The sequence below is a fragment of the Salmo salar genome, chromosome ssa15 (assembly GCF_905237065.1).
Source record: "Salmo salar chromosome ssa15, Ssal_v3.1, whole genome shotgun sequence".
Taxonomy (NCBI): domain Eukaryota; kingdom Metazoa; phylum Chordata; class Actinopteri; order Salmoniformes; family Salmonidae; genus Salmo; species Salmo salar.
Window position 1 is genome coordinate 83,311,701 of NC_059456.1, and position 26,919 is coordinate 83,338,619.

General features: G+C 42.5%; 2 protein-coding genes across 4 annotated transcripts; one reads left to right on the plus strand and one right to left on the minus strand.

Annotated features, from left to right (window-relative positions):
* The first annotated feature begins 2,169 nt into the window (after positions 1–2,169).
* LOC106572363 (E3 ubiquitin-protein ligase Itchy) lies at positions 2,170–17,912 on the plus strand. Of its 2 annotated transcripts, XM_014146426.2 has the most exons (24): positions 2,170–2,354; positions 8,777–8,853; positions 9,179–9,320; positions 9,844–9,968; positions 10,978–11,115; positions 11,265–11,310; positions 11,388–11,578; positions 11,736–11,949; positions 12,232–12,327; positions 12,522–12,705; positions 13,214–13,283; positions 13,360–13,444; positions 13,651–13,779; positions 14,426–14,498; positions 14,687–14,758; positions 14,837–14,925; positions 15,151–15,310; positions 15,430–15,563; positions 15,718–15,858; positions 15,963–16,083; positions 16,203–16,307; positions 16,420–16,516; positions 16,640–16,712; positions 16,803–17,912. In XM_014146426.2, the coding sequence occupies exons 2-24, from the start codon at positions 8,784–8,786 to the stop codon at positions 16,900–16,902; spliced, it is 2,655 nt and encodes an 884-aa protein (XP_014001901.1). In that variant the 5' UTR covers positions 2,170–2,354; positions 8,777–8,783; the 3' UTR covers positions 16,903–17,912. The 2 variants fall into 2 exon arrangements, with proteins under 2 accessions (XP_014001901.1, XP_014001904.2); XM_014146429.2 differs by lacking the exons at positions 2,170–2,354; positions 8,777–8,853 and having other exon boundaries at positions 9,844–9,934.
* Positions 17,913–19,675: 1,763 nt separating this feature from the next.
* Positions 19,676–26,847, minus strand: LOC106572362 (zinc finger protein 341). Of its 2 annotated transcripts, none has more exons than XM_014146425.2 (15): positions 26,542–26,847; positions 25,969–26,079; positions 24,208–24,398; positions 23,822–23,971; positions 23,147–23,362; positions 22,821–23,004; positions 22,600–22,690; positions 22,244–22,479; positions 21,877–22,085; positions 21,447–21,655; positions 21,188–21,284; positions 20,974–21,106; positions 20,770–20,881; positions 20,539–20,609; positions 19,676–20,392 (listed from the first exon to the last, which is right to left on the minus strand). In XM_014146425.2, the coding sequence occupies exons 1-15, from the start codon at positions 26,570–26,572 to the stop codon at positions 20,055–20,057; spliced, it is 2,379 nt and encodes a 792-aa protein (XP_014001900.2). In that variant the 5' UTR covers positions 26,573–26,847; the 3' UTR covers positions 19,676–20,054. The 2 variants fall into 2 exon arrangements, with proteins under 2 accessions (XP_014001900.2, XP_014001899.2); XM_014146424.2 differs by having other exon boundaries at positions 22,600–22,693; positions 26,542–26,846.
* Between the last annotated feature and the right edge of the window lie 72 nt (positions 26,848–26,919).

The window sequence follows — 26,919 nt, forward strand, 5'->3', positions numbered from 1 at the left end:
ACAACATCCTCTCCCTCAATGTGATCAAGACAAAGGAGATGATCGTGGACTACTGGAAAAAGAGGACTGCGCACGCCTCCATTCTCATCGACAGGGCTGTAGTGGAGCAGGTTGAGAGCTTCAAGTTCCTTGGTGTCCACATCACCAACAAACTAACATGGTCCAAGCACACCAAGACAGTCGTGAAGAGGGCATGACAAAACATATTCCCCCTCACGAGACTGAAAAGATTTGGGTACTCAGAACCTCAAAAGGCTCTACAGCTGCACCATCGAGAGCATTCTGACTGGTTGCATCACTGCCTGGTATGGCAACTGCTCGGCCTCCAACCGCAAGGCACTACAGAGGGTAGTGCGTACGGCCCAGTACATCACTGGGGCCAAGCTTCCTGCCATGCTGGACCTCCATACCAGGTGTTGTCAGAGGATGGCCCTAAAAATTGTCAGACTCCAGCCACCCTAGTCGTAGACTGTTCTCTCTGCTACCGCATGGCAGGAGGTACCGGAGCGCCAAGTCTAGGTTCAAGAGGCTTCAAAACAGCTTCTACCCCCAATCCATAAGACTCCTGAACATCTAATCAAATGGCTACCTAGACTTACCCAGGTCCCGAGTCACCTGGAGCAGGTTTTCATCAAGGATCTCTCTGTACTTTGCTCCGTTCATCTTTGCCTAGATCCTGACAAGTCGCATGATGCTGCCACCACCATGATTGACCATAGGGATGGTGCCAGGTTTCCTCCAGACGTGACGCTTGGCATTCAGGCCAAAGAGTTCAATCTTGGTTTCATCAGACCAGAGAATCGTTTTTCTCATGGTCTGATAGTCTTTAGATACCTTTTTGGCAAAAACCCAGCGTGCTGTCATGTGCCTTTTACTGAGGAATGGCTTCCGTCTGGCCACTCTACAATGAAGGCCTAATTTGATGGAGTGCTGCATAGATGGTCTTCCTTCTGAAAGGTTCTCTCATCTCCACAGAGGAACATCTCCACAGAGGAACTCTAGAGCTCTGTCAGAGTGACCATCGAGTTCTTGGTCACCTCCCTGACCAAGGCCCTTCTCCCAGATTGCTCAGTTTGGCCGGGGTGGCCAGCTCTAGGAAAAGTCTTGGTGGTTCCAAACTTCTTCCATTTAAGAATAATGGAGCCCACTGTGTTCTTGGGGACCTTCAATGCTGCAGACATTTTTTGGTACCCTTCCCCAGATCTGTGCCTCGACACAATCCTGTCTCTGATCTCTACGGACAATTCCTTCGACCTCATGGCTTGGTTTTTTTCTCTGACATAAACTGTGGGACCTTATATAGACAGGTGTTTGCCTTTCCAAATCATGTCCACTCAATTGAATTTACCACAGATGGACTCCAAGTTGGAAAACATCTCAAGGATGATCAATGGAAACAGGATGCACCGTAGCTCCATTTTGAGACTCATAGCAAAGTGTCTGAATACTTATGTAAATAAGGTATTTCAGTTATAATGTTTTTTATACATCTGCAAAAATGTCTAAAAATGTGTTTTCGCTTCATTATTATGGGGTATTGTGTGTAGATTGATTTTAATCCATTTTAGAATAAGGCTGTAATGTAACAAATGTAGAAAAAGTCAAGGGGTATGAATACTTTCCGTAAGGCACTATATATCAGGATTTATGCGCATATATACAGATGGATCAGAAGATCCATGGACAGGTATCACTGGGTCAGCCTTTGCTGTACAGGGAAGTGGTTTTGCAGTAAGGAAACATATTACAGACCACCTGGCTGTATGCATTGCAAAACTGATGGCTGTACTGTTGGCCTTGCAGTGAGTGGTGGAAGTCAAGCCAAACAGAATAGATATATGCTCTGATTCATGTACTGTGTTGATGAGTATGCAAACACTTAGCTCATATAGCAGCTATATGAGGTACTCCAAATTCATGCACGGGTGAGACAGATGGGTGTCCAGAGGTTTTTGCTTGGGTCCCAGCCCATGTGGGGGTGAAAGGGAATGAGGAAGTAGATATGCTAGCTAAACAGGCCTTTAGGAGAAAGGATGTGGAGTAAAACATTTTAAGAGTGTCTCAACATTTTTAAGAGAAACGGAACTGGCACGTAGGATTTACTTCCTTCCTGTCTCTGGCCCACACTCCAGTACAGTAGGTGGCGGTAATATACCATAAAGTTGGATGCCAACCGCAGATAAACACCACATAAATAGTATGCGTGCGCGCCACCTTGTTTCGGTCACGTGAGACGATTACGATTATGGTGGAAGTGTATTTCTTGAAGTGAAGCCGCAAAAGAACCAAAACAGACCGGGATATTAAGGAAAGTTGCCTGTCACGTCTTGAACTTCTTCTGCCCTTGGATTCGGGTAAGCATAACATCCGAGGTGGAAAGTCCTCAACCACAATATTTAGCCTAAACACTGGGTCAGCTAGCCACGACACAGTCTAGCCTGCCAGCTTTTTATTTATTTTTTGTATTTCGTGCACTTGTGTTGTCACGAGTAGTTGTGTGTAACCCATTCATAGATGGTATAACCATTCATAAGTTGCCAGGTGATATGTAACACGTGAACAACACAAATATTGCATCCAATCTCTGTATTCCGGAGCAGAACGTAAATAACATTTCGCTAGTTAGCAGATAGCTGAGTTCCAAGGTTGTAATTTAACTCGTTTTGAGTTAGACTACATCTAATTTAGCCACTCAGCCTCCTAGGCTAAACACGTTAGCCTTCTTCCTTGTCACACATGTCGGAGATACTTACACTTTGCCTTTTGCTAATGTCATGCGACTTATGGTTAACATCAAATCCTAGCGATGGCAAACAATCATAGTTAGCTATGTTTATGTTCTCCAGACATATTGTTATTGCGTAAAATGACGTTGGGGTTTTCTTGCTGTCATCCAGTCACATGGGTTCATAAAGCATACTGTCATTTCAACAACCCCACCCTGCCAATTTGTTTGAATTGAGGGGTGGGGCTCGGTAAATGTAGCGAACCTTTCACAATGCATTGTGGGTAATGATTTGTAAGGAGGAAGTTTGGCATTTATAAGTTGTATTCTTCAAGAAACAAAGTTCTTCCTGGAATGTTGCACTCTAACCAATACTTTAAAAACAAGTTAAACATGCCTGTGTGTATATTATACTGAACAACAATATAAATGCAACAATTTCAAAGATTTTATTGAGTTACAGTTCATATAAGGAAGTCATTCAATTGAAAAACATTAATTAGGACCTCATCTATGGATTTCACATGACTGAGCAGGGGTGAGGCCATGGGTGGTCCTGAGAGGGCATAGGCCCACCCACTGGGGATCTAAGCCCAGCCAATCAGAATGAGTTTTTTTTCCCCACAAAAGGGCTTTTATTACAGACAGAAATACTTCTCAGTTTCATCAGCTGGCGGTGTGGCAGGTCTCAGACGATCCCGCAAGTGAAGAAGCCATATCGGTAGGTCCTGGGCTGGCGTGGTTACAAGTGGTCTGCGGTTGTGAGGCTAGTTGGACGTACTGCCAAATTTTCTAAAACAAATATTTTATTTCAGCCCATGAAACATGGGTCCAACAATTATATTTTTGTACAGTATAGTTGATTTTGTCAGTTCATATGTTAACTATTAACTTGGTAGTGCGTTAGCTAAACCCAAAGACATAACCTAACCAAAACAGTAGTTTATGTGGAAAGATAGTCGTAGCCTACTAGCCTTGTCAACAAGAACCTCAGCGGCAGAGCTTTCCTGAGGTTGTGTACAGTTGCTTAAGCTGCTTTTTAGCCTTTAATCAGGACCTTTTCGTCTAACCTTGGCAATACTTAATTCGTTCTCGATTTGGACGTCACCGGTATTTAAACTCCCGAGGCTAGTTTCAGGGGGAAAGTTGGAATTTATTTATGCCCTGTTAATAAATTAAATATGTTTTTGCTGCATGAAGTAATCGAACAAGACTAGATGGCGGTGTATACCTTGTCGGGTTATTTCATGGATAAAAATTTATTTTAATTTAATTAAGGAGCATTTTCTAATTTCCAACTTTCCCCCTGCAACTAGCCATGGGAGTTTAGAAGACTTTTGTTGTTAGAAAATCTCTCTTTTGAATAGTTCAACATACCAGCTACAACAGTAAATGTTACATAGCTGTATTATCTACTTAGCCTTGCATTGTGTAACAATGTAACATAATGTAGATACAAAAATGGTTGAACTGCAGCTTTTAACACTGACAAGGGACTTGTGACTCGAGAATAAAGGACTGACTCGTACTCGAAACCTAAGAACTTGATTAGGATTCATGGTTTATTGACTTGACTACTGCCATCAGCTAGCCTACTTCTAGCCCTATCCTGTGTTGTAGGCATTCAAGCATTCCAAAATTCATAACCACCTGTTATCAACTCTATTAGCCTAGGCTGTGTTTCCACTTTTTTATTCATTTGTGCATTATCTCATATTTAGCTGAGGGAGGTAGGTAATCATTGGCTTATGATGAGTCTGATCCTGGTCATAGCTGATGAGTTTCTGACTAGTGAGTTACCTGGCACATAAAGCAGTCGCTCACTGTAGGCCCAGGATCAGCAGTAATAAATTATTAACTCCGGGTACAGCCAAAGTTAGTTTGTCAAGAGCTTTTTCCTCTCGTCTGCACAGGGGAGAAAGGCAAGGAACATACTTGTGTAATATAGTGTATGTAGACACTGCTTCAAATTAGTGGATTCTGCTATTTCAGCTGCACCTGTTGCTGACAGGTGTATAAAATCGAGCACACAGCCATGTAATCTCCATAGACAAACATTGACAGTAGAATGGCCTTACTGAAGCGCTCAGTGACTTTCAACGTGGTACCGTCATAGGATGCCACCTTTCATTGGTCCTGGTCAACTGTAAGTGCTGTTATTGTGACATGAAAACGTCCAAGAGCAACATCGGGTAAGCCGCGAAGTGTTAGGCCACAGAAGCTCACAGAACGGGAACTGTGAGTGCTGATGCGCGTAAAAAATGCCCCTGGAAGCATGTCAGCATAACTGTTTTGTCAGGGGCTTTATGAATTGTGTTTCCATGGCCGAGCAGCCTCACACAAGCCTAAGATCACCATGCACAATGTCAAGCGTTGGCTGGAGTGATGTTAAGCTTGACGCCATTAGACTCTGGAGCAGTGGAAACGCGTTCTCTGGAGGGATGAATCGCGCTTCACCATCTGGCAGTCCGACGGACAAATCTGGGTTTGACGGATGTCAGGAGAACGCTACCTGTCCCAATGCATAGTGCCAACTATAAAGTTTGGTGGAGGAGGAATAATGGTCTGGGGCTGTTTTTCATAGTTTGGGCTAGTTAGTTCCAATTTAAGGAAAATCTTAACGCTAAAGCATACAATAACATTCTAGACTATTCTGTGCTTCCAACTTTGTGGCAAGAGTTTGGGGAAGTCCCTTTCCTGTTTCAGCATGACAATGCCCCTGTACACAACACAAGTTCCATACAGAAATGGTTTGTTGAGATCGGTGTGGAAGAACTTGGAATGGCTTGAACAGAGTCTTGACCTCAACCCCATCAAACACCTTTGGGACGAATTGGTACGCCGACTGCGAGCCAGGTCTAATTGCCCATGATTTTGGAATGATATGTTCGAGCAGGTGTCCACATACCTTTGGTCATGTACTGTGCATTCGGAAAGTATTCAGACCCCTTGACTTTTTCCACATTTTGTTACAGCCCTATTCTAAAGTTGATTCAATAGTTTCCCCCCCCCCTCAAATCTACAGAAAATATCCCATAATGACAAAACAAAATGTATTAAAAATAAAACTGAAAAATCACATTTGCATAAGTATTCAGACCCTTTACTCAGTACTTTGTTGAAGCACCTTTGGCAGCAATTACACCCTTTTTGGATATGACGCAACAAGATTGGCACACCTGTATTTGGGGAGTTTCTCCCATGCTTCTCTGCAGATCCTCTCAAGCTCTGTCAGGTTGGATGAGGAGCATCACTGCACAGCTCTTTTCAGGTCTCTCCAGAGATGTTGGATCGTGTTCAAGTCCGGGCTCTGGCTCAGGCACTCAAGGACATTCAGAGACTTGTCCCAGAGCCACTCCTGCATTGTCTTGGCTGTGTGCTTAGGGTCGTTGTCCTGTTGGAAGGTGAACCTTTGCCCCGGTCTACTGTCCTGAGTGCTCTGGAGTGTTCATCTTTCCCTCAATCGTGACTAGTCTCCCAATCCCTGCCACTGAAAACATCCCCACAGCATGATGCTGCCTCCATGCTTCACCGTAGGGATGGAGCCAGGTTTCCTCCAGATGTGACGCTTGGCATTCAGGCCAAATAGTTCAATCTTGGTTTCATCAGACCAGAGAATCTTGTTTTCTCCTGGTTTGTTTTGGCAAACTTCAAGAGGGCTGTCATGTGCCTTTTACCGTGGAGTGGCTTCCGTCCGGCCACTCTACCCTAAAGGCCTGATTGGTGGAGTGCTGCAAGGTTCTCCCATCTCCACAGAGGAACTCTAGAGCTCTGTCAGTGACAGTTCTTGGTCACCTCCCTGACCAAGGCCCTTCTCCCCCGATTGCTCAGTTTGGCTGGGCAGCAAGGTCTAGGAAGAGTGTTGGTGGTTCCAAACTTCTTCCATTTCAGAATGATGGAGACTTATGTGTTCTTGGGGAGTGGGGTGGTATCACACTCGAGGCATTTTCCAGAGAACAGTTATTTGTAGTTGGGTAATTCCACAGTAACAGAGTGGGACTGTTTCACTTTAAAATACATCTCAAACAAACCAATGATTGTGAAGTTGTCACTCTGTTACTGTGGAATTACCTAAATGACTCTTAGGAATCTTATAACTATACATCTTAACTTGGTAAGTTTGACCCCGACTTCCATGTACAGTCGTATGAAAACGTTTGGCCACCCTGACCATTTCCATGATTTCCATTTATAAATAATTGGTTGTTTGGATCAGCAATTTCATTTTCATCTATCAAATAACTGATGGACACAGTAATATTTCAGTAGTGAAATTAGACAGGTGCATAAATTTGGACACCCCAATAGAAAAATCACATCAATATTTAGTAGAGCCTCCTTTTGCTAAAATATCAGCCTCTAGATGCTTCCTATAGCCTCTAATGAGATTCTGGATGAAGGTATTTTGGACCATTCCTCCTTACAAAACATCTCCAGTTCAGTTAGGTTTGATGGTTACCGAGCATGGACAGCCCGCTTCAAATCATCCCACAGATTCTCAATGATATTCAGGTCTGGGGACTGGGATGGCCATTCCAGAACATTGTACTTGTTCCTCTGCATAAATACCCGGGTAGATTTTGAGCAGTGTTTTGTGTCGTTGTCTTGTTGAAATATCCAGCCCCGGCGTAACTTCAACTTTGTGACTGATTCTTCAACATTATGCCCAAGAATCTGCTGATACTGAGTGGAATCCATGCGACCCTCAACTTTAACAAGATTCCCAGTACCGGCACTGGCCACACAGCCCCACAGCATGATGGAACCCCCACAATTTTACTCTGGGTAGCAAGTGTTTTTCTTGGAACGCTGTGTTCTTTTGCCGCCATGCATAACGTCCCTTGTTATGACCAAATAATTAAATCTTTGTTTCATCAGGCCACAGCACCTTATTCCAAAATGAAGCTGGCTTGTCCAAATGTGCGTTTGCATACCTCAAGCGTGTGTGCAGAAAAGGCTTCTTCCGCATCACTCTCCCATACAGCTTCTCCTTGTGCAAAGTGCGCTGAATTGTTGAAGGATGCACAGTGACACCATCTACAGCAAGATGAGGTTGTAGGTCTTTGGAGGTGGTCTGTGGGCTGTTTTTGACCGTTCTCACCATCCCTCGCCTTTGCCTCTCCGATATTTTACTTGGCCTGCCACTTCTGGCCTTAACAAGAACTGTGCCTGTGGTCTTCCATTTCCTCACGATGTTCCTCACAGTGGACACTGACAGCTTACATCTCTGCGATAGCTTTTTGTAGCCTTCCTCTAAACCATAATGTTGAACAATCTTTGTTTTCAGGTCATTTGAGAGTTGTTTTGAAGCCCCCATGTTGCCACTCTTCAGAGGAGAGTCAAAGAGAACAACAACTTGCAATTGGCCACCTTAAATACCTTTTCTCATGATTGGATGCACTTGTCTATGAAGTTCAAGACTTAATGAGCTCACCAAACCAATTGTGTGTTCCAATTAATCAGTGCTAAGTAGTTACAGGTATTCAAATCAACAGAATGACAAGGGTGCCCAAATGTTTGCATAGCCTATTTTTCACATCTGATTTAATTTCATACAACTTAATATTGCTACACTAAAAATCTTTGTCTGGACAATACTCCAGAACTCAGCTTTTATTAGAAAATTAATGGCATGCCACTGTGATCATTTTCTGTGACGACAGAGTAAATTATTATGCATCCTCAGAGGGGTGCCCAAACTTTTTCATACGACTGTACTTATAGAGAAGACTAGCCTAGTCAGAGAATGGTAGGTACAAGCATAACTGTGTTACACCTTTTAACTAATAGCAATATCATTTCATTACCATTCAAAAGAAGTCTGTGTTAGTTGCTGGGTGGTAATAGTGTAACTAACAGAGTGCTGACCATGATTTTTTGTTGTTGTTCCATTACAATCAGATAAACTCACTGTAATATCATTAAGCATCTCGCACAAGGCACTGAACACAAATGTTATGTCTAGACAGAGGATAGAAAGGCTGGAACTTGCATTGCATGCAATGTGTGTTGGGCCATTGAATGTTTGACTGAGTGTGGTGTTTGTTGCAGGTATGTCATGGCCTCCAGCATTGCTAAACCAGGCCCTGGGAATGGCTACCCCATGAAGGCACAACTGCAAATTATGGGTAGGTTCTTAATCCTGATCCTTGTCATTTATTTTGGGTGTTGAAGGGCTTAGTCCATACCAAACATAGAAAACTCTCTCTCAGGGTGTGGGCGACGTTCATAAAACAGAATTGACTCGACGTGCCCTATAATATAGTAATATGTCAATTAGCAGATGCTTTTATCAAAAGAGACTTAGTCATGTGTGCATACATTTTTATGCATGTATGGGGGGTGAAATCAAAGCCACTACCCAGGCGTTGCAAGCACCGTGACTACTAACTGAGCTGCTGTCAAACAAACTTCTAGCTCTGCCATAATTCACAACACTCTTCATCTCCTCAGTGCTATCAGCAAAACTGAAAGAGAACAAGAAGAACTGGTTTGGCCCCAGTCCATATGTTGAAGTTGCAGTTGACGGCCAGTCCAAAAAGACCGAAAAATGCAACAACACCCACAGTCCCAAATGGAAGCAGCCGCTCACAGTGTAAGTTGTCGTCGTGTTATTGTTGACAGTCAGTGTTGAGAACAAGGAACAGCCGCCTATTAATTTAACGAGTACAAATTCTCTCGCAAGTGTACAGGGTTGACTGAGGATCCACTCATGATTTAGTAGTGCCAAGTGCCAACACATCCACACAATCAATCCCTTCTTTATATAGCTCTGGAGTCTTACTCTGCAGTCCCTTCTTAATTTAAAGTCCCTCTCCAATTTCAGTATGTCTTGGTGTGGAGAATTCAGAGCAGTTATACTATGTTTGAGTAAGCTGATGCGCTTCCATAACTGTCTTTTCCTGCAAATATTCAGGGTTTAAGTAGGCAGCTGTTATAGTGGGCATGGACACTTGCTTCTATTTGTCTCCATGCTAACTCTGTTTGTTTTGTCTTCAGATATTTGAAAATAATTGACTATTTGGTGTCTGATAAACTCTCATCTAAAATGTATGCTATATTCCCAGTGAATTAACCAATGTGATCTTCATTGTATGTTTTTCTTTTCTCGGCAATAGAATTGTCACTCCTTTCAGCAAGCTCATCTTCCGGGTATGGAGTCACCAGACCTTGAAGTCGGACGTATTGTTAGGCATGGCAACTTTGGAGGTCAGCGACACACTCAAATCCAATGACATGAATAGTGAGTGCCTTCCTTGTGTCATGTTATGCATACCTTGCTTGGCTGTGTGATAAGGGCCTGTACTGTGTCTGTGCTCTTTCTCTCTTACATAACACAGCCACAAGCACCTCCCTCTGCTTTGACTGTGTGATGTCACAGATCAGAGGCAGATGAGATTACTTCCCCTTCATAAAGAGTTCATTCAGTCCCCTGCCAATTTTCGAAATGCATTTAAGACAAACCAGATTGAACATATCACACCAGTCTCCTATTTTGACAAAACAGTAAACAATGACAGCTTAGTTTTGGAGTAGGGTAATTACTCTGTTTCTTATGGCTGGATATTTGTTTGACTCTCCTTGTATTCCTTTTACGGGAATGATCTCTCCATGACTTTTTTTCCACTAGTTTGTTGAAGATATATTTCATAAGGTGACAACAGAGATAATCATTGGTCCATAGCCTATGTGGTATACTATCCAAGCAGTTCTTTACTGTCCCTCTTGTGTCCCAAACTCAAGGTTATCATCCTGGTGCAAAGTGGCAGGATGACTCAAAGTGCTGATAAAGGCTTTTGACAGACAGGGAGCTGAGTGGAAGGAGGCTTTTTATTACATAACCAATAGTGCTGGGAATTGCCAGGGACCTCACGATACGACATTGTCATGATACTTAGGTGCTGATATGTATTGCGATTGGATATTGTGATTTTATTGCAACTCTATATTCCAAACATATTGCTCACCATATGCCTGCTGCAGAGGGACAAGAGAGCCATGAGAAAATGAGTTTTGATCAGTCATGGAAATTAAAGTGCAGAAAACAAATTGGCTCCCTATTTAAAAAGATGGAGAACAAGCTATGACGGAAAAATACTATCGTTTTGGTGCACATACAGCCAACTAGCACAAACATAATATTCAGCTTATTGACAATACGATATTTTGTCAAAAATATCCCGATTTGTAACTAGATTCTTTCCCCCATCTCTGATAACCAATGATTTTGTTCCATGGTGTTTTTCCTTCAGTCTCTGAGGTGGTGCAGACCCTGCAGCTGAGTGCAGACAAAGACCAGACGGATGTGGTGGGGGACCTGTCTGTCTGTCTGGACGGCATGCAAGTCGACCCAGAGATGTTTGCCTCTGCTGCCGAGGCCAACAACCGAAGTGCGTCTGCTCTGTGCAATGTTATCTGCACTGTTATCTGTATTGATTTATGGGGGGGAGTTCTGGTTTTCCCAACCTGCCCAGAAAATAAGCTCCAGCTTCCCGTCAGTATGTTCAGTTCACAACTCTGTTTGTGTTTCTGATCTCAGGTACGTCAAATGGGGAATCGCAACACAACGGGGATCATGATGTGAGGTAAGCCTATTATTCCTGCTTACTGTGGTAATGATGGTCTTGCTTATGGACAGAGTTAATAGTTGACCTTGTGGCAGGCGGAGTAGAGATGGCTCTCCTTCTGTGGATGGTTTGGAGCACAGAGCTTCCCCAACTGGGCGTGCAGTCGCAGTGAACGGCACAGGGTCTCCCGCTCTGTCAGCAGGGGGCTCCAAGGGGAATCCTCTACGGCCCCCCAGGCCCTCCCGACCCCCACCACCCACCCCGCGCAGACCAACCTCCTCTCCAGGTGAGTGGGTCAACCTCTTAGCCCATCTTAAACCAACACTAATGCTCCTGGGGATTTTATGGTATTTTGCTTTATGCATTTGTCAGATAATGTGGCGGAAAACAACCATTTAGTGTCGTTTTCTCAATCTTTTTTCTCATTCTCTGGTTTTCGGCAGCATCCTCTAATAGTTCCATACCAACTGAAGGAAGCGATGGCCCCAGCTCAGAAACCCCAGTCCGTATGCCTGCACCTGCAGTACCAGCCGCAGACCCCAATGCACCACCCCCTACACACGACCAGAGCCAAGCAATGGCAGCCAGACAAGCAGCCAGTGTTACCCCAGGCCCCCCCAGAGTCCCCACTGTCGCTGCAGGCCCACTGCTTCCAGGGTAAGGGTCAAGCCATCCATGTTGATCGGTCTGGCAGTAACAGTCAGTTAGTGGTGTCAATACAACTCTCAGGAGTTCATCTGACTATTATGTTCTGTTAAACTGAAGATGTAAGCAAGAGAGCTGTTTGAAATATGTCTGCTGTGACTGCTTACCAACTGCAATTACCTGTTATTATTGCTCTAGGGTTACATAGTCTCATAATTTGTATACTTTAACGCTACACTCTAGACTGTTTTTTTAAGTGTTAACATTTTATTTGAATCGCGTTTTGCTGTGAAGATGGGAGCAGAGGGTGGATCAGAACGGAAGGCTGTATTTTGTAGATCATGTGGAAAAGAGGACCACGTGGGAGCGGCCTGAGCCTCTACCTTCTGGGTAACTCCCCTTACATATCCTGTGTCTTCATACTCAACTGATACTCAAACTACAATGTACATTCTACATGCAGTATTCAAATGCATTTTTCCTACCCCTGTATTAACACAGAGAATAGTGTCTTTGTTACTAGAGGATACTAAATGCCAAAGGTCTTATACAGTCTCCCATGTTCCTCTTTGCCCTGTGTGTAGGTGGGAGCGGCGAGTGGACCCCATGGGCAGGGTCTACTTTGTAGACCACATCACCAGAACTACCACCTGGCAACGGCCCACCATGGAGACGGTACGGAACTATGAACAGTGGCAGCACCAACGCAACCAGCTACAGGGTGCCATGCAGCAGTTCAACCAGCGCTTCATATATGGGGTGAATGGGGTAAGTGGGAACTCTATGACTGGTCAAATCAAGTGTTCAGTTCCTTCAATAACAGTACTGAACAGTTGTGAAACACTCAACAGATGAAGATTTTAAATAAATGGGGCAAGCTGCTTTTTGCACTGTGTGACATAATGTCATCAAATGGATTGTGTAATTTACAGGAAGTTTATTAGGAACAAAATAACTAAAGGGGATGCTACCTCACACCTGGCTTTATTTAGCCAAATGAGCTAGCTGGCTAGCCAGACATAATATTATCTTCCTAGAACTGCTCTAACTATGAAATGTAATTAATTGGGCCTTGCTGTAGTGTCCAGACAATCTATTAGTGTTTATGTGTCAGCCTTATCAGATTGTCTGTTTCTCTTCATTCTTTACATATTGTGCTGTAAACAGTTTCCCCTTTTTCAGTTGGTGATATTTAACCAATCTTGATCAGTCGACAGTTGAGTTTTTTTTTAACTTTGTTCAAATATTATTCCTTATTTTCTCTGGTGCACTGAAGCTCCAGGACCAGGTTCCAGCCACTGAGAATAAGCAGTTTGATCCCCTGGGCCCTCTGCCACATGGATGGGGTAAGATCTCACTCACTACCTCACAGATTAATTAAGAGTTTTCTAGAATTTTTCATGAATTGATTTACGTCCTCAGAGAAAAGAACTGACAGCAACGAGAGAGTGTACTTTGTCCAACACACCACACGGACTACACAGTGGGAGGACCCTCGCACTCAGGGGTGAGAAGTTCATCTGTGCTACTCTTAGTGTAGATATGTATTCTAACATCTACTTTTAACTTCAGTGGGGGCTATCCTGGAAAGATTAGCTCAGCCCCTGGATGTAGTACTCTCCACATGCCCATGTGCTGGAACTGAAGTGTTAATTCAAATATTGTGCAGATCTGTGTCTGACTCTTGGTCCTAGTGATGACACTCTCTCTCAGGCTGCTGAATGAAAAGCCTCTTCCAGAGGGCTGGGAGATGAGGTTCACTGTCGACGGCATCCCATACTTTGTGGACCACAACAGGAGAGCCACTACATACATCGACCCTCGCACTGGAACATCCTCACTGTACGTCACAAGATTCCATTCACTTGATATAAAAGCATTGGGCTACCACTCTGACTAAACCATTTTTCTTGAGGCCATATTTTAGACTAAAACTAGGCTGTATGTAGCAAACACAGTTCTGTTTGAGACTAGTTTTGACCTAAAACAGACTGGTGATGGAAGTGTTGCTATTAATAACAGCCCTTTCTTTATGTTCTAAAAACGTCAAATAAGGATGACTGAAATGGGCTGAACCGATACTGTACTGTCTATCTTTAAGTATTCTAATGAGCCGCACCTGAGGGATGATGGTGTACTGTCAACATGACTGCTCTCTGTGCAGTAGTTACTTTGCTTAGCTCTATTCCCCAACTAACAGGAATTACTTGTTTGGTGCCTTTCACAGGACTGAGGTTATTGATATTTTCCCTCTAGTTGTTTCAGTCTGCTCACATGTAGCATGTTTTGGCTGAAATAATTGTCATTATCTAATCATTTGTTATTTCTGAAGAGTAGTGAACACATACCATTGTCTGTCTGGGGTCTATGATTTGACATTATTGTATAGTTCTCATAAACTATATTAAAAGCCAGGTAATCTGACAGGACTGATTTTGTGTTTTGGCCATAATGTGTGCCTTGTTCCTTCTCTCTTACTATAAAACAGTGAAAACGGGCCCCAGATTACTTACGTTCGAGACTTTAAAGCCAAAGTCCAGTACTTCAGATTCTGGTGCCAGGTAGGTGTCATGCCTTCTGAGTTTGAGTGGTTAAACATTGTCATTGTTTTTATGATCAACAGAACCACATGAATTCTAATACAGTGACCCAATTAAATGAAAATGATGACCTGTTATTTCTGTTGGCCCGTTCTGAAAGAAATCACATGCTTCAAAATCACTTATGATTTCCTCTTCTTCTTGTCCAGCAATTGTCAATGCCTCAGCACATCAAGATCACTGTCACCCGCAAAACCCTGTTTGAGGACTCGTTCCAACAAGTGAGTAAACATCCTCCCAAATGATCATGTTGACACTGACATATGTTGTCCATATTAATTTGACTCTTTCCGGTGTAGATAATGAGCTTCAATGCACAGGACCTCCGCAGGAGACTATGGATCATATTCCCTGGGGAAGAAGGCCTCGATTATGGTGGGGTGGCAAGGTAAAGCTCGAATGTGCTCTTGTACAGTCATTGCACTCCAATAAATAATACGTCATTGTAGTGATAAAGTTGCCTTTGGTCAAGGTTTCAGCTATTTGAATTGCCTTGTAAAATATCCTAGATAAGTGGTTGTCTACCAGTTATTTGATCACGTTATAAAGTATGGCGTTAGCTGGATGCTTGCAGAGAGGTATTGTGATGAGTTATCAATTTCTTCCTCTGTAGGGAGTGGTTTTTCCTGCTGTCTCATGAGGTGCTGAACCCCATGTACTGCCTATTTGAATATGCTGGGAAGGACAACTACTGCCTGCAGATCAACCCTGCCTCATACATCAACCCTGACCACCTCAAATACTTTAAATTCATTGGACGCTTCATCGCTATGGTAACTATTTTGAGTCACTAAGTTCAACTTTTTCTACTGCAATGTGATGTGTTTGCAAGTGCAAAGATCTGATGCAGTTCTATATTTTTAGATGTTAACCTCCTGATCTCTTTTCCCAGGCTCTTTTCCATGGGAAGTTCATTGACACAGGCTTCTCGCTGCCGTTCTACAAGCGCATGCTGAACAAGCCATGGGCACTGAAAGATCTAGAGTCCATTGACACAGAATTCTACAATTCTCTTATCTGGATTAAGTGAGTCTTCTGCGGAAGCTGTACTGATATTAACTTTGTTTGTAACGGATGTTAATGTTTGTTCAATGTTTTGGTCCCATTTTTCTTAATGAAAGAGTTGTTTTCTGTGTTAAGTCGCTGACACATGTCTTTGTCATCTTTTTGTGTACTTCAGGGAGAATGACATTGAGGAGTGTGGCCTGGAGATGTACTTCTCTGTGGACAAAGAGATTCTGGGTGAAATCACCACTCATGAGCTCAAGCCGGATGGTGGCGAGGTCCTGGTCACTGAGGAGAACAAGGGGGAGTATATTAGGTCTGTCTTAGCATATGGCCGCCTTCTCCCCTCTTGGTACCTCTGAACTCTTTTCACTACTGTCCTGGTGTGTGGTGCCTTGATGGTCTGCGTTTCTCCCCCAGGCTTGTAGCAGAGTGGAGGTTGTCCAGAGGTGTGGAGGAGCAGACCCAGGCCTTCTTTGAGGGTTTCAACGAGGTCCTCCCACAGCAGTACCTGCAGTACTTTGACGCCAAAGAACTGGAGGTATGAGTCTTAGTTTGGCCTACTTATTTACACCAGGTTCCCAATATTCACTCTGGTAAAGATCAGTTGTTCCAACGCATGTTCCATTGAACCAATTGTGACGTATTCACTTCCTGCAGGTGATGCTGTGTGGGATGCAGGAGATCGACCTGACAGACTGGCAGAGGAACACCATCTACAGACACTACGCACGCAGCAGCAAGCAGGTCCTCTGGTTCTGGCAGGTCAGTGTTACTACTCACCTGTGCTACAGTCAGATGCCACATCTCCTCAGTATCATTACATTCAGATCATGCACGAAAGAACATGCCTGGACCTCCTGTACTTTCCATCCAGCTCATCAAAGAGATGGACAACGAGAAGCGGATGAGGCTCCTCCAGTTCGTCACAGGCACCTGTCGCCTTCCTGTTGGAGGCTTTGCTGACCTATTGGGTAAGTTTGAGGCTGTTCCTTCCCCTCATGGGTGGATAACAAATACAATCTGCAGAGGTAAAAGATTGTGCCCTTTTTACCTGTAAGTAGATGGGTTAGTGACTTACATATTTGGTTTTGTAGGAAGCAATGGCCCGCAGAAGTTCTGCATTGAGAAGGTGGGAAAGGAGAACTGGCTGCCCAGAAGTCACACCTGGTGAGTAGTGTATGGAAGAGTCAAGGTTAAAACTGAGTAAAGGCTTCATTCGACAGATAACGAACCTGCCCCTGTTTTCCCCTTTTCTAGCTTCAATCGATTGGATCTGCCTCCTTACAAAAGCTATGAGCAGCTGAAGGAGAAATTGATGTTTGCGATTGAAGAGACTGAGGGCTTTGGGCAGGAGTGATCTAGCAACTGATCGATAGACACAGGAGTGTGGTCTTCGTTTGTCAGTGTTTTAGCCAGGGAGCCCGTCTCATAGAATGTGTGCCCCCCCCCATCATGCATTAACGCTGGAAACTCACCCTCAATAACATCATATCATATACGGGACAGGATTATCAACAGCATCGGTCCCACCACTATTTCTGACTAACCCAACACTGACTTTGAGGAAAATGTTGTAATTTCATCAGAAATAAAATTCTTATGTCTGATAAGACAATGGGAAGGTGCAATGCACATGCTTTAAAATAGAACAGTTCTTCTGTTCAAGGCTCCTTAGCATTTATCTGTGAATCAATAAAATATTGCACGGGACAATATTGGCCCCTATATTTATAAAGGTACATGGATGTGGCTCTACTATGACCCTAGTTTTATAGGGCGTTGTGACATGATGATAAAATGTAATCTCTTTAAATATTCTGGGGAAAAGGAAGTGTGAAATGTTTGTGTCCAGAATATTGCCTTGATGTCTTGGCTGATTTGAGATTTAACCAAGTTGTGTGCTGAGGTTGTGCCTGTGAAGACTAAACCGGTAGCTTTTAAAAGAGATTTTTTTTAATAAACTGATTTATCCATTTTATATTAATGGGAGATGTTTTTCTGGCCGTGGCAAAGGCATGGGAACGTCGGTGAGAATACATTTTGTTTGATTTTCTGGGTTGATTTTGAATGGAAATCCTAGGGAAGTTAATGTGTAAATAATGATAATTTATGGTGCATTGCAAATAAAAAGTCAGCTCCTATTTTTGTCTCCAGATTTATCCTTAATGCAACTTAAACTGCTCTCCTTGTATATGAAACCATGTTGTAAATTGTGTTAATAACAAATTAATTTCATTTTGTAAAATAAAAATAGCGTTTAGTAATAAGGGGTGTATTGTGAAACACAATTTGAAAGATTTTTCCCGTGTTGATTTATATGTACATTATGAATTTGTGTAAAAAAAAATATTAAAAATATCAAATTAATTCTATGGGTTTGTTTTCCTTTTGTGGTGTTACTGTGGTAGTGAAGTCAGTGAAGAAATCTAAACAATCTAGTTAAACGGCTTCAAATCATGGCTATCCATTTTGAATAGTTTCATTTTAGCTAAATGCAGCGTATTATACAGAGTGCATGCCTTAAGATTCATTCATAGTGTTATACAAAAATAGAATTGGTACCTCCAAAGAAAGTCAGGAATCTGCACGATAGATTTACTGTACATGCGGCAGGTGAAAAAAGACATCTGCCCATGGATGAGATAGTGACTTTACCACATTGTGTTACAGCCTGAATTCAAAATGAATCAAATGTTTTTCTCACCCATCTACATACAATACCCCATGACAAAGTTAAAAACATGTTTTTATAGATTTTTTTTCCCCCAACTTATTAAAAATGAAAAATCGAAATTGCCTAAGTATTCAGACCACTGAGTCATTACTTTGTAGAAGCACATTTAACAGTGACTACAGCGGAGTCTTTCTGGGTAAGTCTTTAAGAGCTTTTCACACATGGATTATACAGCATTTGCCCATTGTTGAAAAGAATATACTTCAAGCGCTGTCAAATTGGTTATTGATCATTGCTATACAACCATTTCCAGGTCTTGCCATAGATTTAAGTCAATTGTAACTCGGCCACTCTATTCACGGTCTTCTTGGTAAGCAACTCGAGTGTAGATTTGGCCTTCTGTTTTAGATTATCCTGCTGGAAGGTGAATTCATCTCCGTGTCTCGGAAAGCAGACTGAAGGTTTTCCTCTAGGATTTTGCCAGTGCTAAACTCCATTCTGTTTTTTTAATCCTGAAAAACTCCCCAGTCCTTAACTATTACAAGCAAACATAACATGCAGCCACCACTGTGGTTGAAAATATGGAGTGATACTCAGTAATGTTATTGGATTTACCCCAAACATACCACTTAATATTCAAGACAAATGAATTACTCAGCCAATTTGTTTTGCGGTATTACTTTAGTGCCTTGTTGCAAGAAGCATTCATGTTTTGGAATATTTGTATTCTGTACAGGCTTCCTTTCCACTATCAATTAGGTAAGTATTGTGGAGTAACAGTGTTGATCCATCCCCAGTTTCACAGCCATTAAACTCAGTAACTGTTTTAAAGTCACCATTGGCCTCTTGGTGAAATCCCTGAGCAATTTCCATCTTCTCCAGCAGAGTTAGGAAGGACGCCTGTATCATTGTAGTGACACTCCATCCAAAGTGTAATTAATAAGTTCACCATGCTCAAAGGGATATTCAATGTCATTTTTTTTTACCCATCTACCAATAGGTGCCATTCTTTGCGAAGCATTGGCAAACCTCCCTGGTCTGTGGTTCAATCTGTGATTGAAATTCACTGCTCGACTGAGCGACCTTACAATTATCTGTATGTGTGGGGTAAAGAGATGAGGTAGTCATAAAAAAAAATAATCATGTTAAACACTTATTGCACACAGTGAGTCCATGGAACTTGACTTAAGCACATTTTTACTCCTGAACTTATTTAGGCTTGCCATACAAAGGGGTTGAATACTTGACAAGACATTTTAGCTTCATTTTTAAATATTAAAAAAAAAAAAATCCACTTTGACAACATGGGGTATGTGTAGGCCAGTCACAAAAGTATTTTTTGGGACAATTTTAAACTCAAGCTGTAACACAAAATATGGAAAAAGTCAAGGGGTGTGTATACTTTCTGAAGACACTAACTCACTGTTCTGAATAACAATCATCACTGAAAGAAAAGTGCAAAGCTTCAATGTTTTAATATAAAACAAATATTGAACCCCCTTTAATTTAATTGGAGCGATATAGTGAGAGATTCAAATCCCTTCCATATGCAAAGGTAGTCTCAGGACAATTTTTTCAAGATTCTGCTTGAATAACTCAGGCCTAGTCTTGGCACTAGTCTGTTTAGCTATCCTTCCACTCCTGTCATGCAAAACGTTGGCATTTGACAAGGAGACAAGGTGTGGAATGTTAGCTAAACAGACTGGTACCTAAGCTAACTCAGAACTCAATCCACTGTCTCTACGAACATGGGTGCTCTGCTGTAACCAGCCAGTCTCACTCAGCAGTCTCCAAAGTGTTCCTCTAGCTCTGCCTCTCCTCCCGCCGACAGATCCTCAACTGGGACAACTGACCACCTGAGGGTCCTCAATCCTCTCCTCTTCATCATCTTCCTCGTCGCCCTCCTTTTCATCCACCTCTTCCACCTTTGACCCCTCGTTCCCCTCTGTTCCATGTCCCTGCCTCGTCACTCTTTTCTCCGCCCTGTCCTTCTCCACCGCAGCCCCTGCCATGGGGCACTTGTGGTCTCTGTAATACTTCTGTCGGGTGAAGCCCTTTTTGCAGGTGGCACATCGGAAACGATAGTTGTTTGTGTGGGAGCGTTGGTGCTCAAGCATGTGGGCTCTTCTGCTGAAAGCTTTCTGGCAGTACCCACATTTATAGGGCTTGATACCTTGGGACAACAGAAACAAAAGCATGGCTCTAAATTGTTTTGAATCAGCACTTTAAATGGCCGTCAAGAGCTGCAACAAGGTAAATTATGTTTACAGTTGTGACTGGTGTATTAATAATTTACTACAACAGACAGGAAATACTCACCAGAATGAGACAGTATGTGTGCCTTCAGCTTGTCTGGTCTGTTAAACTCTTTAATGCAGCCAACATGTGTCCTGAAAGTACAAAATGCTTTGAATACACCAATAAAAAAAACGCAACTTTCTGTTACATTGACGTCGAAGGTATCCCCAGGTTTTTATTGGAATCTTTTGTGGCTCAGGTTTCCAAATAGGCTCACATATGATCTGTTAGTAAAATAGACACCTCACTTACCGAAATGGACATTTGTATTTCTTAAAGGGCTCATGAATGAGCATGTGCCTCTTCACCTTGTCCTTCCTGTTGAACATGGCCTCACAAACAGAACATTGGTATGGCTTTTCTCCTGCAATGAAATGACAGTGTTGCCATAAGCACAGCAGAGAGAATCGAGTGAAAGTTATTTGCACCATGGGGTAATGTGTCTGCATGCCTCACCTGAGTGGATACGAGTGTGCAGTTTGAGGTAGTGCTCTGTTTTGAAGAACTTTGTACATATCTGACATTTGAACCTTCCTCCGATACCATGTGTGGGCAGGTGCCGCCGGAAATACCTCTCACAAGGAAAAACCTGTTAAAAATAAATGCATTATTTAGAGTGACTTAAATTCTAACATAGCAGCGAGTGACATCCATTTTTTCTAGAGCATACCTTTTGGCAATGTGGGCAGGGGAAGTTATGTGAGGCGTTTAACAAATGCTGCTCCAAGGCCTCTTGCGTGGAGTACCGGCTTTGGCATTTCCCGCACCTGAGTGTGACAGTAACACTGGTGAAACCCGTAACCATGGGGTCAAACTAAAGGCCATATAAAACACAGAGAGAAGCCGTGATCACACTGAAAAGAAAGCAACTGACAACTTTGTAGGCATTAGTGTGGCCTAATTAGGAGACTGGAGATAGTGAAGCTAACCTATAGAAAGTGGTCTCCTTGCGTGGGTTCTGCTGGGGACAGAAGCAGTGGGAGTACTGGTGCACCCCCAGCTCAAACAGTGAGGGGAACACCTTGCCACACAGGTGGCAGCGGTAGGTGAGCTGCTCCTGGTGCATCCGGGTGTGCTCCAGGAACAGATCCAGCTTCTGGAACGTCTGGGAACAGGTCTTCACCACACACTTATATACCTGAAACACAGCAGGAAGGAACATTAGAAGGATGAGTGGTGAGGACAGAGCTCTTAACGAAGACATCTGACACAATAACATTTCTATTTGAAAACCTGTTCAAAGGAGAACCATTTTTTTCTCTCCAAATAATATGAACACCGATTGCCCCCTGTGCTTAATAATGCTTGTGCTTCATTATTGTTCTGGGTAGATCCTTCCCTCTGGCCATGTGGACTCACCTGCTCTCCTTTGTGCTGGGTCATGTGAGATTTGAGCTGGAAGTAGGTGCTGAACTTGCCAGCACAGAACTGGCACTGGTAAGAGCTGTCGATCAGGATGATCTGCTTGGTCTGAGCCTGCTGGCTGTTGTGCTTGCCGTCACCATCACCCAGGCTGTCTACATCAGTCTGGGAGTCACAGTCTCTCTCCTCAGGCTTACCTGGGGCTTCTAAACACACAATCTACATTTATAATACATACTTATGCCCTTAATAATACATTCATTATGACATACTTCATTGATTTTGGTTATTATTACCACTATGTCATCCACAAAAGGTCTCAATGGCCTATAGAAAAATAAAGATTCCACAGTGAGATGATTACCTGGCTGCTCCTCCTCCTCCTCATGCTGTTGTTCCTCCTGTTGTTGTTCCTCCTGTTGCTCCATGACCTCCTCTGCACACAGTGGGACCACCTTGACTGTGATGGGCAGTCTGGACACTGTACTGGCCACGCCCGAGGGCCACACTTTGTGTGTCTGCATGTGCTTCTTCACATTAGACTTCTGGGCAAAGGCCCGGCCGCATACGATGCACTGGAAAGGCTTCTCCCCTGTGTGACTGTAGAGACATCAAAGATTCTAAATGTAAAACATATATTATTATCCTGGGTAGATTCAATGCATATGGATATAGCTTTTCTGTTTTGGCTGAATGGTACATTTGGTTTGTTAAGCTCACCTTCTGATATGTTGCTGGAGATCAAAGTTTTTGGAGAAGACTTTGTCACAGAAATTGCACTTCAGCTTCTGCAACTTTCCTTTCATTTGTTCTGCTGAAGTGCCAATGGATATTAACAACATTGTTTCTCATCATTGGCTAAATTAAACAATGTAAAAAATATATTTGTTAGGATCAGACCAATATGTACTGTATATTGACATTTGTTTTCAAAATCATACCCACTGCTCCATCCTGGCCTTTCTTGCCATTTTTGGGTCGTTTAGGAATGATCACTTTGTCAAACTCCTCAAGCCCAGTTAGGTTTGCAGTGATGCTGCAGGTTTTAGTTTTGGTGCCTTGCTTCCCAGGGCTGTATACTGGAGGAGTATTGAATGACTGGCTCTCCACACACTGACTCGGGACCTGTGGGCAGAAAAAAATACATCTATAGTGTTAGTGAACTACTGAGCCAAACTCTTTTGGAAAATGCCCAAACACTGCAGAGTACAAGTCTGTCATCCTCCTCATTCTCTGCAAATGACAGATTGCATTAGTTAAAGCTCACCTGTACAGATTGGAACAGCTGCAAACCCAAGGTGTGAATCTCTGCACTACCACTCCCAGACATTTGAGGCATTGTGCTGTAGACCTGGACCACTGAGTTGCTGATACTGGATGGCACCTGGGAGGACAGAGGCTGAGACTGTCCGGGGGGGAGAGAGTGGGAGGACTGCTGATGGTGCTGAAGGTAGGATGCCCCTGTGTGCATACTCAGGTTACTCTGAGAAGGAAAGGTAAACACGATATGCAGTGAATAAAGGCTAAAGGAATATACATTTTACATTTTAGTCATTTAGCAGACGCTCTTATCCAGAGCGACTTACAGTAGTGAATGCATACATTTCATTTTATTTATTTATTTTATGTGCTGGCCCCCCGTGGGAAACGAACCCACAACCCTGGCGTTGCAAACACCATGCTCTACCAACTGAGCTACACAACCCTGGCTTCTGAGACCCACAACCAACTGAGACCCACAACCCTGGCTTCTTATTGAGAAGAATAGCTTAATTCGGGATGCAAAGTTCCGTTAACAATTCCGGAAAGCTTCCCACACAAGTTAGGCAATAAGCAAGGAAATCTGCAATCCTACAAAATGAGATTTCTGGAAAACCAAGGAATCTTGGGAAAGTTACTGGAATTGTGCAACCCTATACTTAATTGAATGAAAACAACTTACCTGAATAGGTGGCTGCATTGCTGCCATGGGTTGGTCAATGGATGTGAAGGCAGAGATGGCAGACATCAGAACATCATCGCTCACTAAAACATTGCCTTGGACCAGTGTGTGAGTAAGAGGAGATGGAGGCACTGTGATGTATGTGGATACCTGATGTGGATAGCAAAAACAAAGAAAAAAGGAAGACTGCATTTACATTGCAAGTGAATTATTCTTCTGGTGCATGCTATGATACTCCCCAGCCCATACAGTAAGTACAGGAGATAGGTAACTAGGTTCTTGCCAGACTCATGGTGTGCCGCTGTGGGAAAAGACTAAGTAATTAAAAAAAACATCTTAGCTATCAATCAAAACCTTACATCATAAGCCAGTAGTGCTGTACCCACCTGTCTGTTGGCGGGGGTCTGTGGCACAGAGCTAATGGAGGGCACAGGGGTGTAGGCGTTCCTAGATGCCAGTGATACTGTAGACAGGGAAGGGGCATTGGACTGGCACTGCTCTCGCTTGTGGGTCATAAATGCAGGCAATGAGTTGAACTGTTTCTTGCACTTCCCACAAAGAAAGACATCTTCATCATCTGTAGAGAACAATTGGGAATATACAGTACTTTCAGAAAGTATTCACACCCCTTGACTTTTTCCATATTTTGATACATTACAGACTGAATTTAAAATGTATTAAATTTAGATGTTAAGACACTAGCCTACACACTATACCCCATAATGTCAAAGTGGAATTATGTTCAGGAGTAAAAATATGCTTAACAAGTTGCACGGACTCACTGTGTGCAATAATATTGTTTAACACGATTTGTACCCCACACATACAACTATCTGTAAGGTCCCTCAGTCAAGCAGTGAATTTCAAACACAGATTCATCCACAAAGACCAGGGCGGTTTGTCAAAGCCTCACAAAGAAACGCACCTATTGGTAGATGTGTAAAAAAAATTATTAACCCGACATTGAATATCCCTTTGAGCATGATGAAGTTATTAATTTGACTTTGGGTGTTGTATCAATACACCCAGTCACTACAAAGATGCAGGTGTCCTTCCTAACTCAGTTGCTGGAGAGAAAGGAAACCGTTCAGGGATTTCACCATGAGGTTAATGGTGACTATAAAACAGTTACAGAGTTTAATGGCTGTAATAAGAGAAAACTGAGGAATGGTCAACATTGTAGTTACTCCACAATAAATGACAGAGTGAAAATATGGAAGTGTGTACAGAATAAAAAAATATTCCAAAACATGCATCTTGTTTGCAATAGGGCACTAAAGTAAATCTGGAAAAAACGTGGCCAAGAAATTAACTTTGTCCTGAATACAAAGCGTTATGTTTGTGGCAAATCCAACACAACACGAGTACCAATCTCCATATTTTCATGGTGGTGGCTGCATCATGTTATAGGTATGCTTGTTATCGGCAAGAACTAGGGAGTTTTTTTAGGATAATAAGAAACAGAAGAGCTAAGCACAGGCAAAATCCTAGAGGAAAACCTGGTTCAATTTACTTTCCAACAGACACTGGAAGACAATAACCTAAAATACAAGGCTAATTATAAACTGGAGATGCTTACCAAGATGACACTAAATGTTCCAGAAGAGCCTAGTTACAGTTTTGACTCAAATCTGCTTGAAAATCTATGGCAAGACTTGAAAATGGATGTCTAGCAATGATCAACAACCAACTTGGCAGAATAATAAAAAAATAAAAAATTATGTGCAAATATTGTACAATCCAGGTGTGCAAAGCTCTTAGACTTACCCAGAAAGACAGCTGTAATCACTGCCAAATGTGATTCTAACGTATTGACTCAGGGATCTGAATACTTATGCAAAATGAGATTTCTGTATTTCATTTTCAATTTCTAAAAACATGTTTTCACTTTGTCATTATGGGGTATTGTGTGTAGATGAGTGAGACAAAACATATATTTTGAATTCAAGCTTTAACACAACAAAATGTGGAATCAAGGGTATGAATACTTTCTGAAGGCACTGTATCAACACTTCCATATTTAAACTGCAATCAGTGGAGATACAGAATGCATCCTTGTTTTGAGTTACTGTAGTACCTAGTTCTCTGATCAACACAATAGAAATTGCAGTGAGACAAAAATGAAGTGGATAAAGGGAAGTACACACCCATTGCCTGAATGGTAGATGAGCCTGAGATGTTCTGGTTGTTTGGGTCAGGGACACCTCCCTGGCCATCCAACAGAGACTGGACAGCCAGGACTGTCTGGTTGTCCATCCCTAGAAGAGAATAATAGATCTGGAGGTCAGAACGGTGCAGATCATGGTGATGATATACCATAGCACGACAGGAACAAATCAAAATAGGATTGGTGCGCCACTGCTATTTTGACAACAAGCAGCCTCTCAGTGGGTTGTAGCTAGCGCAAGTGGCTGTTGTTTCAATGCGACATACTCCCTCTTCTCAAAACAATCCCCAAACAAAGGAAATAGCAATACATTACCATAAGCAAATTTAAAGAACACATGCAAAATTATCCAAATTTACTCAACGAAATGATAACTAGCTAGCTCTCTGGCATCGATTATTATAATACAAATTGTGCTTTACCATATGACATTGCCATAATTACACCTCCTAGATAACCCAAAATAACCTCACTTTTTAGAGAAAAAGTTGTCTTACAACCCATTCATATGTTGTTAAATTAAAAGCGTGGTATATGATCAACGTATCGATACCTTCCAGGACTTCAAATATAGCCTGCGCCATCTTGTAGTTCTTCTGTGTGTAGGCGTTCGATGAATACGACTGCGTAGCCGATAACGTTAATGTAGGCGGATTCTCTCTGCCCAACAGCTAGTCCAGGGCCAGTTTCAACAGTTTTTGTTATATTTTTAGTTTTGGATTCGGGTAGGAAAGGCTGATCCCAAGTCAGACGTTAACTCATTCATCACCCCTCTCGATTTGCTTCACAAAATAGTTACCAAAGAATAAGCTAATCAAATCACTCATGACATATTCAAAGGTACACTTTCTCACAGTTTATCTATTAGCCAAAAACATGTTTTCCCATTCATAACAATGAAAAGCGTGGCATCACAGAGAGTGGCATTTCA

What these genes read in the sequence shown, in the direction of transcription:
- LOC106572363 (XM_014146426.2), top strand. Translation starts at nt 8,784, where the DNA reads ATGGCCTCCAGCATTGCTAAACCAGGCCCTGGGAATGGCTACCCCATG. An exon ending in CCCTCTGCCACATGGATGGG is followed by an intron (nt 13,284 to 13,359) that starts GTAAGATCTCAC and finishes TTACGTCCTCAG; the next exon opens with AGAAAAGAACTGACAGCAAC. An exon ending in TTGACGCCAAAGAACTGGAG is followed by an intron (nt 16,084 to 16,202) that starts GTATGAGTCTTA and finishes CACTTCCTGCAG; the next exon opens with GTGATGCTGTGTGGGATGCA.
- LOC106572362 (XM_014146424.2), bottom strand. Translation starts at nt 26,572, where the DNA reads ATGGCGCAGGCTATATTTGAAGTCCTGGAAG. An exon ending in AAGGAGACCACTTTCTATAG is followed by an intron (nt 21,285 to 21,446) that starts GTTAGCTTCACT and finishes TGTCACACTCAG; the next exon opens with GTGCGGGAAATGCCAAAGCC. An exon ending in CCTGCCCACATTGCCAAAAG is followed by an intron (nt 21,107 to 21,187) that starts GTATGCTCTAGA and finishes TATTTTTAACAG; the next exon opens with GTTTTTCCTTGTGAGAGGTA.